At 38.1% G+C, this 15438-nt stretch overlaps 1 protein-coding gene across 5 annotated transcripts in view; it reads right to left on the bottom strand.

The window, feature by feature from the left end:
* Positions 1-1210: 1210 nt before the first annotated feature.
* suco (SUN domain containing ossification factor) overlaps positions 1211-15438 on the bottom strand; it is a 57912-nt gene continuing 43684 nt past the window's right edge. For 3 of the 5 annotated variants that reach the window (XM_056262783.1, XM_056262785.1, XM_056262786.1), the window contains 10 exons: positions 15281-15346; positions 13058-13141; positions 11616-11706; positions 7830-9053; positions 7666-7753; positions 6721-6825; positions 6467-6615; positions 5538-5629; positions 4045-4100; positions 1211-1912 (listed from right to left, as the gene is read on the bottom strand). In XM_056262783.1, the coding sequence (XP_056118758.1) occupies positions 1445-1912; positions 4045-4100; positions 5538-5629; positions 6467-6615; positions 6721-6825; positions 7666-7753; positions 7830-9053; positions 11616-11706; positions 13058-13141; positions 15281-15346 (2423 nt within the window). In that variant the 3' untranslated portion in view covers positions 1211-1444. The remainder of the gene's footprint in view (positions 1913-4044; positions 4101-5537; positions 5630-6466; positions 6616-6720; positions 6826-7665; positions 7754-7829; positions 9054-11615; positions 11707-13057; positions 13142-15280; positions 15347-15438) is intronic. The other 2 variants (XM_056262784.1, XM_056262787.1) reach the window with 2 other exon arrangements.

The raw sequence follows: 15438 nt of genomic DNA, 5'->3' as shown, positions 1-15438 counted from the left end.
GAAAGTGTGATAAGAGGGAGTGTGTGAGTAGAGAGGACGCTGGACACACATACAGATCATCTTTACATGTACATGACAGGCAGGACAGACCAGAGGGTTGCTTTGCTGGACATGCATAATATTTGCGCGAATACGAGAGCTTGGGCATTCTTATGATTCACCTGGAATCCAGAAACTCAAAGCTCATCCGAACAGATCCAGCGAGGAAGAGCGAATCACAGGCAGACGGGTCATGTACGACATCTCCATGATCACATTATGAGCATTAGAATAGATATATCTGATATTTAATTTGATTTCAGAATTTTGGATGGAAAATAAATTAATCAATTTAAATACATTTTACAAAATAATTTAAGTCAAAATCGATCAGAGTCCAGCTTTCTCAAAAGAAAAGGAAAAAAAAGGCAGAGTGCGCAAACTCTGGAGAACAGGAAGATGTTGTCCGTACCACTTGTGTGTATCTGTAATAAATCTTGAGAGCTCTAACATGGAGGTTGGAGGGGCCACTGCAATGTGTATGTCGATATATGTCACATGACCGTAATCTCATAGAGCCTGGGTCACATTTAAATAAATAAATACATAAATAATTACCGCAAAAAATAACAGAATGTCCCCTACAAACTCCCGTGTACATATGAAGTGTGTAAACAAAAAAATTATAATAATTTCTGCACGTGTCTTTTATGACGGCTCTACTGGACATGAAGAAAATGAGCTGTAAACGTACTTGAAAAAGCTGGATACTGAGCATGAGACGCTGTGTGTGTGTGTGTGTGTGTGTGTGTGTGTGTGTGTGTGTGTGTTCAGGCCCAGCCTGAACTCGTTGGTCACACTAGATGTTGAGAGAAACAGGCCATAATTTGGCTCTAAAAGAAATGAAAACAGAATTAACAATGACTGGATCTGTTCTTCATTCAGCTCTGTTCACTGGATTGAAGCCCTGTGCTATGTGACATCACTGGTCCCACAAACCAACCACAGACAACGACTGCTGCAGAGTCACGCACACTCACATGTACAAGAATTTCATTTCGAACGAGGGAGGAAAAGTGAGCAGAGCGTGAGCGTTAAAGGGACAGTGAAAGAGGTCATGTTAGTGTAAAGAAAGAGGTTGAACGATGCGGGGCCGCCGGCATTGACAGGTCACATGGTCACGGTGATGCAGCGCCACATCTACATGAGAGATGAGAACATCAAGTCAAGACTCATTCATACTTGCGAATGTTTATCAGTCATAATATTCCCTAGAAGAATTAAAAAAAAAAAAAAAACCTTAAAGGGAATAACGAAAATAATCCTGAATGGATAAAAAAGGCACATAACCAAAGTTCTGTGAACCAGGATGTAGTGAAGATGGCGTCAGGATCGCCACTGACAATAAAATCTCAAAACGACGGTGAGATGGAATAAGAAAAGGAAAGATGTCAACGTGAAAAACTCAAACTCGTCCCGTTACAGCTGTCCTTCCAAACGTGTCCTTTCCCTTCATGAGTTCCTCCAGCGCCGGCATGACGGTCACAGGAAACGGCGAGTTCATCATCTCCTCCGGCTGCTGCTCCGCGTTCCTGGACCGCCGCCGTTTCAGAGACCTCTTCTCCATCTTGCTCTTGGCCGGAGGGAGGGGCGGCGGAGGCGCCCCGTTGCAGAGGACGGCCTCGAGTCCGTTCATCATAGGGGCGCAGCCGAAAGACTCCTCAGACAGCGTAGAAGCGGAGCTCTCCTCTGACGCACAGTCTCTGGATGAGGCGGTGGACGTGAAGCCGTTGCACGTCGACGGCAGGAAGTGAAGAGGAGAAGGAGATGATTCGCTGTTGCACCTGGGCTCACCGTTAACAGCTGGCACTGAGGGGACGGAGGCCCCGAGCGTCTCCACTCGGTCCCCTGCTTTTGTCTTGCAGCGTTTCTTCTGAAAGACACAAAATAGAGAGATGATTTAAAGTGTAAAGGATGCATCCAGAGAGCTATCTAAACACCTAAAGCCGCTGTAACCGTCTTTGTGCTGAGCGAGTTTGAACACGGATGAACACTTCAACAGACACTAAGAATAGAAATCAAGGCACAGTAATACAATACTATGACCATGTGATGACACTCGTGAGGGCAAAGAACACGAGGGATCATTAGTGGAGAAGTTAACACCAAGACAATAAACATCTTATTTTTTATGAATGGCTGTTAATATCTGTTCAGACCGACAGAATTTTGCATGTCTTCAATGCAAAGCAGGTTTTATTTTTTACAGCAAGGTGTTTTAATGTCACACTGCAATAAAAAACTGGACAACCAATGAGATCCAGACTTTTGGTTTCCTGACCAGAGCCGCTACGATTTCATAAAACTACAACTTGGTGGAACTCATGAAATAATTTCCTGAGCAACAATGTAGAGGATTATTATCATAAAAAATAAAAAATAAAAAAAAAATTATATTTATATATATATATATATATATATATATATGTTTATATATATATATATATATATATATATATATATATATATATATATATATATGTTTATATATATATATATATATATATATATATATATATATATATATATATATATATATATATATATATTTCGTTACTTGAAATAAATGTTAACTGAAAATAAAATATTTTTAAAAAAATATTTAAAAAAATATTACCAAGGTAATATTTCTCATTTCCATTAAATACAAGCAGTCATTCTTTTTTTTTTTTTTTTTGCATCAGTCTGAACAGACATACAGTACAGAAGAAAAAAAACAGTAATATTGTGAAATATAATAACTTAAAATAACGGTTTTCTATTTGAATATACTTTAAAATATAATTTATTTGGTAAAGTTGAAAAATGTTCAACATCATTTCTCCAGTCTTCAGTGTCACATGATCCTCCAGAAATCATTCTAATATGATTTATTATCAGTGTTGGATTTTATTTCTTTTATAACCTGTGATACTTTAAAAAGAACAGAATTTGTTAAAATGTTTAATCTTTTCTAACAATATAAATCTTTACATATCACGTTTTATCAATTTAACACATTCTTGTTGAATAAAAGTATTAATTTCTTTCAAAAAAAGAGAAAAAAAAATGACTGACCCCAAACTTTTGAACAGTAGTGTATATTGTCACAAAAGGTTAATATTTTAAATAAAAGCTGTTCTTTTTTAACTTTTTATTCATCAATGAATCCTGAAAAAAAGTGTCACAGGTTATAAAAAAATAAATGATTTTAGAATCACAGAAATAAATGATATTTTCAAGTATATTAAAATAGAAAACCATTATTTTAAACCGTAGTAATATTTCAAAATATTACATTTGTTTCCTGTATTTTTTTAAATAAATCCAGCCTTGGTGAGCATAAGAGACTTCTTTCAAAAACATTAAAATAGTAATGTTTCCGAACTTTGAATTTTCATGTAGAACATTATTGTTGGTGTAAACAAGCCTTTACTATCAGATCTGGCAGACCGGCCACACTAGAGCTCGTGTTTAGCTTTAGGGAACTAGATAAACCTTGACTAATCCTTAATAGTGTTGTGAATTACTCATTCATTTATTAAATGGTTCAGTGTGGTTATTGACTAAATGAACTGATGTCCAATGTCCAACTCAAAATGAACCAAGGCACTTCAAGTTCATGAAAACGTAATCAGAGCAATTACTGATGTTTATTGGACAACATGAAAAGTGTGACATCAATCATCATTTTTGTTTAGTATAGAGTTTGGAACATGTTTGGTGTCAATGGAATGAGATTAGTCAAATGTAATCTGAATCAGAAAATGATTCCCATCCCTAATTCTCAGTCGGCAGAGAGACGGTTAACTTCACGGACTGTCAGAGAGACTAACTGGAAAAAGCTGCGTTCCAAAACACTCACTGCTCTTCACATTTACTGTAGGATCTCTTAAGAAACATGGTTCTTACAGACTCAAAATACAACAGTAAAACTGGAGCAAACAAGAGCTGTGAGTGGTTTTGAAACCCAGCTTCAGTCCCACTACTGTCATGAACACACAGCGTCCGAAACGAACTCCATACCTTTTTCTCTGGAGAAAACCTTAGAGGTTCTACAATGTACAAGTCATCAGGACCTACTAAACAGGGGAGAGAGGGGGCAGGTTAACGGAATGGTATGGCAAACAATAACACAAAGCATGACAGCACTTGCAAGTAGTAGCTCAGGTCATACACTTCAAAGTACTTCCTCGCTGTTCTTTATATTGTTATTATTCAATTGTAATCCGCCGTGTCAAATCCTATTTCACTTGTTTCACCACCAACAAAGTCTGCAAGTGGTAACCATGGCTGCAGCATTAATCGTTTGCATAATGCTGTCATTTGGACACATTTAAAAGTCAAGTTTTGATTTGCATTTCTGTATATGCGATAATTAATGATCCACTAAATGTACCACATTTTCCTGTTGTTACTACTTGCAAATGTCCAACGTGTGCCAGCCAAAAGCATCATGTGCTAAAAATATCCAACCTCTGCCTTATGAACACAAACCAATGATGAGCTCACATGCTCCAACACACACACACACACACACGCTACAGCAAAGTGAGAGGAAAAATAGCAGGAACAAAAAGAAACAAGAGGGATAGGAAGGTTCTGCCATTTAAAGTATGGTTCGGTTTATCTGGCAGTGTTTGCACAGTTTTTAAACGTAAACATCACATTAGTTTCTCTTAAATGTTCTTAATAAAGCTGTCATTTGATTACAGATTTTAATCAATTAATTACAAAATGAAATTTTGCACATGGTAAATTAATATAAAGGCTATATGTACTGTATATACACACGTATAATATATGAAATATTCAATAAATATAATTAGATATTTATATCTATTATTCCACAATACATTTCAATAGTTTTAAATATCTCTATGTTGGTATTTAACAATATGAGAAGATAATTTTATATTTTTTGAGAAATAATACATTGACCTCCAATTTGTTCTTTTTTTCTCAATTTTAAATAAATAATAAATCGCACTAAATTAAAACTTTTAATCAACAGTCATAGTTTTTGGCTTGTAAAAGGAAATGTTTACTGCTTAAGGCACGTATCTGATCGGCCGCCTCTGGCAGGACCAAACATGAGGCATGACTGGGCTGACATTCAAATTACAAATCACACTGCGCTCCAGTATAGGTCACACTGATATTGAACAATCACCAGACACTGTGGAACTAGTGACAGCTGGACTCAAAACTAGTTCAAGCTGTAAAGTGTTCGGTATGGTATTTAATATAAAAGACGTGATTCTTCTGAGAGCGGCAGCCACAAAATGAGAGCACACAAAGTAAGCCACATGTTAAGTGGGAAGGCGTGATGTTAATGGGCATCATCTTGGCTTCTCAAGCTGTGAGAAATGAACATGGTGGAATTGAGTCTGGCTGAAAAAGACAGAACCACAGCTGAGTGAAACAATGTGCGTTACATGAGAGAAGGGGAGGAGTAGAGAGAATATATAGAGTGCTCTGGCATCAGAACTCTCCTCAGCGTCAAAGGTGACTCTTACCTTCTGATGTAGGCAGCTGAAATGACTTAGAGCGAACGAGAGGGCAAGAAACTCTCCTTTTCAGACTCATATCATCATATGAGGAAAAACACCTGAGAATGAGGAATAGAAAAAAAGATTCACAAAGGTCCACTATGCAAGTGCCCAAATATAGACGTGAACGATTGGCCAATGCATTGCAAGCTTGCAGGGTTCCTCTGTCCATAATGTGCATTACCGGTCAAAAACACTAATATTGATTAGTTAAAAAAATAGAAAACTGTTATTTTGGAATAATATTTTTAAATGAAGAGCATCAATACTCCAGTTTTCAGTGTCACATGATCCTTCAGAAATCATTCTAATATGCTGATTTGCTGCTCAAGAAACATTTATTATTATGTTTCAGTGTTGAAAACAGCTGTGCTACAGGTTTTTTTTCCCAGGATTCTTTAATGAACAAAGTTCAAAATAACAGCATTTATTTGAAAAAGAAATCTTTTGTAACTTTAGAAATGGTCATTTAATGAACCCTTGTTGCATAAAAGTATTTAATTCTAAAAAAAAAAAAAAAGTATACTGACCCAAAACTTTTAAGTGGTAGTTTATGTTGACGCGTTATTGTAACATAGGGTTACCTTCAAACTTCTGCGCTATTAAACTAGATACGCTACTATTCATGGCGCCAGCTATAAATCTGTCAACGGTTTACTTTACTTTAACTAGCTTGCTCAACAGAAATTCTCCACTCTTGTCCCCGAATAAATCATCTTAAAACCAAGCAATATCAGTTCGAATCAACTCATAACAGCAGTTGACGTGAAAGAAAACTGACCACAGGAGACGACAGTAATGGCCTCTAGAGAACTCCTTTCAGTAACACTGAGAATGCATTGTGCTCTTGCATTGCGTTATGTATTGCATTCGGACACATTTGGTGCGTGTTTTACCTCTTAGGGCTGGGGTAGTGGTTGCTCATGGGAATGGCTGAGCTGGTGTTGTGATTGGGTGAGCTCCTGCAGCACTGCATACAGAGCAGCAATCCCAGCGTAAGACACAGGATCAGAGATAACACCAAGTAACTCTGTCTGTCAGAAACCTGCAACACACAGTGTACAGCAGGCTTTAAATATTGATATGCATTACTGGGTGGGCCGTGATATGACTCATTGGATGGGGAAGGGATTATATAAGGTTTGTAGACCTCTCGCTGTAGCTGAGCAACGGTGGCAGACAGGTTCAGCATGATCTTGGTGGCATTCTCCAGCTGGCTCTGCAACATCTGTATAGACTCGGTCTGTTTCTGGTCCTAAACACATACAGATGTAAACGGTTATCCACGTGTTTTACATGTAAAAAATGATACAATGGGCCCACAAGATATCTGAACTTAAAAATGTATCAGCGGCATTTAACTAGGTGCAAAATATTAAACTAAGTAGCATTGTGAAACAAATGGCGTCTCTTTTCTGAGCCAGAAAGTGTCATAAATGTTTTGTTTTAATTTGAAACAGTCTTTAATCAGTCTGTTTTTCAAAAAATTTTTTTTCAATTAGGTTTCAATTAGTTGGATAAATAACAGATGGTACAAGAAAATAATAAATAAAAGCATAATCATATTTTGTGATCACATTTATTTATTTAATTTTTGGGGTTTTCTTTCCCATGTTGACATACCAACTAAAGTTTAAAAGTCTGGGGTCAGAAAATAGATTTTTATTTTAAAGAAATGAGTACTTTTTATAACATTGACAATATTAATACATGTTTCTTGAGCATCAAATCAGCATATTTGAATGATTTCTGAAGGATCAAGTGACACTGAATACTGGAGTAGTGATGCTAAAAAATTCAGCTTTGCATAACAGGAATAAATTACATTTTAAAATAGATTCAAATAGAAAACAGTTATTTTTACATTTTAATATTTAACAATATTACTGGTTTTACTGCATTTCTGATCAAATAAATGCAGCCTTGGTCAACATAAGAGACTTATTTTAAAATCGTACAGACCCCAAATGTTTGGATGGTACTTTTCTATGAAAATAGGATATTTTATTTAACAGTATAAAAATTATTTTTGGAGTCCCTGTATATTCCAGTTGCCAATGTCAGTTTAAATTGCTAATGTTCGATCGTGACTGACCTGCTCTTCTGCAATTCTGGAGGTGTTCTGCAGTTTGATGATGGTCTTGTTGAAAGCCCGCTGCATCTCCTCCATCTGTTTGCGATACCTGAGTGACAGCAGAATAGAATAATAAGAACATGTTTCCCACTATAATCATTTTAAGTTTGGCCGCGTGTGTGTACCTCTGGCTAAGCTCCTCCAGGTATCTGCTGCTGAGGGACATGTTCATCTCCAGTGCTTTAATTCTGTTATTCAATCTCATGAACACCGATTCCTTCTGGTTAGATCCATGCACCTGATTCCCATTTCCATTCCCATGTCCCATTTCCACTGAATGCTGCTGCTCTGCATAAAAGTCTCCGGCGGTGCGGTGCGGGAGCAGAATGTCATCTACCGTCTCCTCTTGTTGAGACAGAAGGGCTTCGGAAAGCTCGGGTTGGGAGGCCACAGCACTGTGGTGAGGGTCTTCAACCCCTGTGGCCCTGCCGTTATCTGAGGCCTCTGGAAGCGGGATGGGAAGTTCGGTAGGAGGCGGGATGTCAGCGGGGCGGGTGTGGGTAAGCAAAGGCTGAACTGTCTGCTCTTTGGTGGGGACGGGGAGCTCCAGTATGGGAGGGTCCGTCTCTGGGCTGCTGGTTTCAGTGGTGGTGGAGGAGAGCATGGAGGAGGTGGGAGAATGGACGCTACTGCAGATGCTCCCGCTGGCGCGGGTCTCTGGGATGTCTTCCAGGTACTGCGGACGCTGGTCCACGGGCTGTCCCACAGGAAGGGACTCGGGAATGTTTTGGGTGGGGGTGTCAGAGAAGCTATGTGGGGGAAGAGTGGAGGTGTGGCTGGGCTCCAAGATGATGGTCTCAGGTGGGAGCTCCTGCTCGCTCACTGCAGATTCCCCACTGGAGGACTGAGGCGGATCAGACACTGTTTCAGTGGGGGAAATCCTTTCGGTTTGTGTCTGAGAGGGCCGCTCTACTTCTGGAAGTATTTCAGAGGGCGCAGGGGGCTCTTGGGTTGGGGTGGTGGCAGAGAGAGACTGCTGAGGGGCAGTTTGAGTGTCTGTGTCAGTGTGTGTGTGCTGTGTTTTGTGGCGGCGGTCTCTACGCTGACGCTGTAGTGCTAAAGCTGCCGAACAGTAGCAGTAGAAGTGTTCGTGCAGAGACGCCAAGCAGGACAAAGTCGAGAGGTGGCCGCAATATGTGGTGCTCTCCGTCTCCCATATCTCCTCTTGTCTTTTCTCCTCCTCTTGCTCCTCCTCCAGTAGGGTCACCGTTGGCTGGGTGACCTCTTCATCCTCCTCGATGAGGGTGACGATACGGCTCTCCTCGGGGGGAGGTTCTGAAGGAGCATCAGGAACAGGATCCTCTGAGTCCTCCTTCACTAGAGTGGGATCCAACTCAAGAATATCCAGCCTGGAGGTACAAAGAGTCAGAATGTTTTTGCTCAAATCGCTTGTTAAATTTCATCCAATGTTGCACAACATTTTGTTTCTTAGTTATGAGCACAACCACACAGAATCTGAGCACAGTGAACACTTTTTTTTTTTTTCAAGGAATAATAATTCGCCCAAAGATTAAAAATTCCATCATTTGATCAGAAGAAAGAAAGTCATACCGGATTATAACTACATAACTAACTTTGAAACATAAAAGAAGAAATTTTATGACATTGACCAGGAATCGCAATGAAAGGGGACAAAAGCTGTAAAGCGTGTAAAAATACGCAAAAGCCAGGGTTATTTTTAACTAAAACTATTTAAAATCAATTTCGGTAGTAAAGCTGAAATGAAAAACAAATACTTGATGAAAAAACAAACTTAAAGGTGACCTATAATTCAAAATTGAATTTACCTTGGTATAGTCAAATAACAAGAGTTCAGTGCATGGACATGACATAGAGTGAATCTCAAACTGGACTGTTTTCGCGTTCTCATTTAATTCACGTTTATGAAAAACACCCCTGAAAAACGGTCGGTTCTCCACACAATACCGACTGTGACGCAATAGTCGGGATCATTAATATGTACGCCTCCAAATATTTGCATAATGCCAGCCCTCAATGCCAGGCGGAACTGCGCAGCCGAAGCATGGCAGTTGCTCAGTGTGGATGCTCATCTGAGCCTCTGAAGAAACAATGGGTTAATTTTATTTTCTCTGGAAATTTTCAAACATTTCACCGAGTGTTTCCTCAACTTGGGCCAATACAGAGCTGGCCTCGGATCGAGCTACCAAGCAACACTTTCTGATGTGTAGGCTAATTGTTCAAGTTCAGACAGGTAATCTTTCTCTCAAAATCGTTCAATACTGTTTATGCATCAGTAAGTCAAGCCAGTGACTAAAATATCAGCTTCACATCGTTTCTTTTAGTAGGATGAAAATAATCGTATTTAAATTGTGAACAAATTATATACAGAAAGCGATCAAAGAACAATCTTTCCACACAGCGCGAGTTTATCTGGACACTTGCCAAACTCGTTATGAATATGAAATCAATGACGCACGTTACACTGCACAACGAAGCTCTTACTGTATTTACATCATCGTGTTTGCATTGGTGAAAGCAGAGAGAGAGCAGAAACTGCTTTGCAATGATAAGATCTTCATTCTCGCGATCAACACACTGTCATCTGCTCAATGCTCATCACGGCAACATTTTATGTGATGGGAATAGATCTAAATACTTTAAAAACATCTCACGATTCGTTAATCTCGATAGCTGTTATAGTAAAAACGTATAATAGCAGTAGTAAAAGTATTCGAGAGAGAGTTTCACATGTAATGAGTTGCTTTTTCATATGCAAGCATGTCAGCCAATCACAGCAGTGGCCGCGGTTACACTGAATCCCACAGCAGACACGCCCCTTCAAACAGAGTGTTCAAATCAGAGGCTAAAAGCAGGCTAGGAAAAATGCCATTTATTTCTAAATTATGATTATTTTTTATCTAAAAAACATACTAACATTATAAGGGTAACCCAGGAAACATTATAAAATAATAATAAAAAACATTCTAGGGCACCTTTAAATGTAAATTAAAAATATTTTTAGTACAATTACAAAAATTATATAGAATCAAATCTATATAGAAACATTTAAAAATAAATAAATAGTAATAAAATGACAAAAGCAAAAAAAAAAAAAAGACTAAAACTTAAACTAAAATTGAAACTTAAAATATAAAGGTATATAAAAATACTACAGTAACACTGGCAATAGAACAATAAATATAATATAGGATATCTATTCACCTTGTGCACTCTATTCCAAGTATTATGAAGTACTATGATAAACTTGTGAGAAACAGACCGAAATTCGTCCACATTCACTGAAAATATAATTACTATAAATATTAATAAAAAAACTGATGTACCGGTACTAATAAGGTTTACTCAAGTGAGTTGCTAGCTGTTGCAACCAGATCAACTGAACACTGACTAGATTTGACTCAAAATCTTTTGAGAAATGATTCTTTTAACCCTAATCAAACATTGCTATTGCTCTCCTGAAAGTGCGAAGTACAGTAAGATTTTCACAAAAAAAAAAAAGAGTTAGTTGGGTTTGGAAGGGTGAGTAAAATGGTACAGAACTTAAATTTTTCTGTGAATTCAATTTGATTATGCTTTCAGCTACCAACAAGATTGCAGTATCCCAAACTCAATTCACCACATTAAATTTAGCAAAATGAGTCTGGGCCTGATTATGAGGCAGCTACAGTTCATTAGGGTTTTATAAGCTTGAGCTGTTTTAGAAAAAGGACTCAGTGGTTGACTTGGTATGTGTGCAAACAGTTCAAACCAGTCTGTGCTGGAATACGCTGACTAGCTCAGGGCTCAGTATTGAGCAAGCATTTGGGGTTTTAATGTGCTGGATGATCAGGGGGTGTGTAAGAGAGAGAGAGAGAGAGAGAGAGAGAGAGAGAGAGAGAGAGAGAGAGAGAGAGAGAGAGAGAAAGTGTGCGTGTGTGAATGAGACTCACGTAGCGGGCTGTTCAGTGGGGGTGGGATCTGGCGTGAGTGTGGTTTCTGTTGACTCCTGGGTGACGTTTTCTGTCCCAGAGGAAACGTTTCCTGAGCGAGATGAGAGAGAGAACAGATTTTGACAGAGAGAAAAGGAAAAGGAGAATGTGCACATCCACACTGCCCAACCTCAACACAAAGAGGGCCATTGTTCAGAGAAAAGTACCCAAGATTGAACACACAAATACAAATGTCCCCTAAACTAAAAACAGGTGATGATCTAGGAGAGCTTGAAATTATATAATGCTTGGCATGGATTAAACGTATCCAGAACAACAAGGACATCTAAAAGATAACATGGCAGAGACAGCTTTGGAATAACAGGCATTTTATGAATTCTTGTCACATGTCATAATCCTTATAAAGAATTAGGAAGATTACCTTATCTTGAAAATTTGTGTAAAACACATTAAGTTACTTTCTAACATGCAAGTTTATAAATACAAAAAAACAACAACTCTGACATATGCCACAAAGGGTGCCGAAACCATCTAGCCTGGCTCGTGAATATTAATTAGGTGACGTAATATTCGCCCAGTAGTTATAACGAATTTGCTGAAAGCCAGTTAAGTGGATGCCAATCCTATTTAGATTAAGTTGTTTTATGTAGCTGAAAACATTTTTGTGTGTGTGCTGCAATGCAGGCAAGCAAAACAAAGCTCTTATAACATGAGGATCACTGACCAGAAAGTTCTAAATTATAATGGTTGCGATGCACATGGATGCCAAAATATTCAGGGAAGTTTTTCTGAAAAGATTAAACCTGCCGGTATTTGTAAGTAAAGGTCCATTCATTTTATTGGTATAAATTTGGTCATTATTTGCTGCTATCAATAAATTGTATTATGTATTATATTGGCTATCGACCACTCTATGGTCTAGATATTGGTATTGGCTTTTTAAAAAACTCAAGCACAATGTAACAGTAAAAGAAAACAGCCCATAGCAGGCTTTCCTTTTACAAACTTAGTATAAACTTTCAGCCATCCACTCGACTGCAATCTCTCAAGGGACATTGTAAAAATATCTTGTTAAACAGTCTTTTCTCTTTTAGACGGTTTATGGTCATGATACAGCGGCGCAGCATAGTGTTTTTAAACTTCACTGCATTTAGGAAAGCCACAAGCGTGTTTGAACAGCATTTTGTAGCAGCTCTCTCTGGGCACGCACACACACACCCTGGGAGAGTTTGATGCTGGCAAGCGCAGCTACAGAAGCTATCAAAGACGTGCTTTCACTGCCAGGCCTCACAGTTTCAGCACTGTTGGCATGGTGACAGCCCTCACCAGTCACAAACAGCTGCCGAGCAAAGAGGAGCAAATAAGTGCAGTAATTTCTCCCGACACACTCAGGACAGGGCATTTTTAATAGCCAAGCGTAAATGCAGAGATCAGGGCCGTACCTTCCATTTCAGCTCCGTCCTCCAGCTCTGGTTTCCCTCCTAGCACATTTGCTGCAATGTTGTTTACCATGTTCAGGATGGCATCTGAAAAGAAAACCAATCCAGAGAAAAATAACTAAAAATATAACATTTATATGTATGCAACTGGGGTAAATTTCAGACAGTGGCAGCACACAAACTGAATTTCTGCATTCAGAAAAGCAAAATAAAGCTCTTAAAATCGAATGATAATTGGTCAAAGGTGATGAACTTTTTAATTATTGGGGAAGTAGGAAGTCTACATGTCAGTATGTTTATTGTGAGGTAGAACATGTCAATTTATTCTTTTGGTTATAATGTCATTTGGTCTTATTTATTATTATCAATAAATTGTGTTGTGTATAATATTTACTGATAAATGAGTGCTCCGCTTAGGGACTAGCAAAGCACTGTGTGCATGTGCACGAATCATCTAAGATCAGTTTTTAGTAAATCACACATTATAATGTTTCATTGAATTATCACACGAATTACTGCTGTGAGTGCTGTCATAAGAACATTAACCGCATAAAACATTTAATTAATCGCATGTGCTAGTGTTATTATAAACTATTGCAGTATTTATTCATATTTTGAATTATTTTGATTTTGTGATTTTAGTATTTTCTATTTAGCTAGTATTCTATTTAGCTATCCTCTATTTCTATTTTCAGTTCAAATAAAAGACCTTCAACTGAAACTTTTTATTTTAGCTAGTGGCCAAGAAAACATTTCATATTTTCTAAGTTTTAATTCTAAGTTTCTAAGTGTCTAATTGTCTAATATTCATATTTTATTTCAGCTTATTTTCATTTAAAGAAAACTTATTTTTAATATTTTAAGTTAACAACTTTGCTCTAAAAATTCACATCTAAACATTTAATTTGCATACTGCTGCATGCTTAGCATGAAACTTATATGAAACTGGTTCATCAAGTGTGTGTGTGTGTGTGTGTGTGTGTGTGTGTGTGTGTGTGTGTGTGTGTGTGTGTGTGTGTGTGTGTGTGTGTGTGTGTGTGTGTGTGTGTGTGTGTGTGTGTGTGTGTGTGTGTGTGTGTGTGTGTGTGTGTGTAAGAAAGGAGGAGCAATTTTTGACAAGACAAACTGTCTTGGATGGATATCGAAAACACAAGTTTTACAAGAACTTGGAACTGAGGCAGGGGGCATACAATTTCCTTGAATGCTAAAGTTAGAACAGCTTTAGAAGCTTTGAGTAAACTGGAATTATCAACTAAGATTGATGTAAGGAAAGTGGGATCCTCACATGTTTCAACAATTATTATGTCAACATTTTTAACCACTTCTGGTCATAGTACAGCTTTGGTTAATTTAAATCAGTGTTTCTCAACTGCTTGGAGTGTGTAGTCAAGTTTGAAAGACATGGGTGAAAGCTGTTGACTCTTCTTTCAGACGCAGTCCCTGACAAAATCATGTTGCCCCGATCCAGCGTCTACGGTCAGGTGACATGCTGTCAGGCTATATGTCAGTGTCATTATTCTGATGGTTTTTTTCGTAACTTTCGTAAACATCCCTCACATCAGATCGAACTTTGCTATCCTGTCAGACATTATACTGTGATCTTCAACTGTGCGCACGTACGGCGGCGCGCGCTGTATATCACTTCACTATAAAGAGATAATGAATTTAAGAGCATGCAATGTCGTAGTTGCATTGTCAATTAGTAAGTCATTAAATTATCAAAGAGTACCAATAAATTACACAACTGGTACATTGTGTTAGCTGGGAAGGTTTCTTATGCAGGTATGATGTTCAATCTGTTCATCAGGATTAGTGTCCATATGTTTTATTAACAGTTCATGTTAGTATTATGTAACTATTTTTGATGACTCTGGTGGCTCATACCAACTTACTAACTATATAGTATTAAGAAAAACTAGTTTGGGACTGCTATTTAATAGCCTTACCATTATTCATCAGTGTTAGCGATACAATGATACAAAAGTAACACTATCGTCATACAATTTGGGTGTATGTTAAGTAAAGTGGGACAGTATTTGTGTCTGTCAACCATTTTTGAGAAATAAATTAGCTTAGTTTAATGACCATGGGAAAATATGGGTCCCATGGCCAAACCAGCTGAGAACCACTGATTCACTGAATCATTATATGTGGACACCTATTGATATATATATATATATTCATGAAATCAAAAGTACTAGGAGAATATGGAGGAACAGGACATACTTGTGGCAGAGCCCAGCAGATTCTTTGATGCCTTGTCCTCTGACGGCATGTAGCCGGGTGGGTAATCTGCAAAAAAGAAGTCTGGAATTAGGACAACAGCATTAGTCAATGAACACACAGAACAACTGGGAAAGAGAAAACAGAAAAATATAGTCTTC

This window comes from Rhinichthys klamathensis, unplaced genomic scaffold (genome assembly GCF_029890125.1).
Source record: "Rhinichthys klamathensis goyatoka isolate OS25496 unplaced genomic scaffold, OSU_Roscu_1.1 h1tg000196l_1, whole genome shotgun sequence".
Lineage (NCBI taxonomy): Eukaryota > Metazoa > Chordata > Actinopteri > Cypriniformes > Leuciscidae > Rhinichthys > Rhinichthys klamathensis.
The sequence above is the reverse complement of the archived record's forward strand: the minus strand, read 5'-3'. Positions and strand labels throughout refer to the sequence as shown.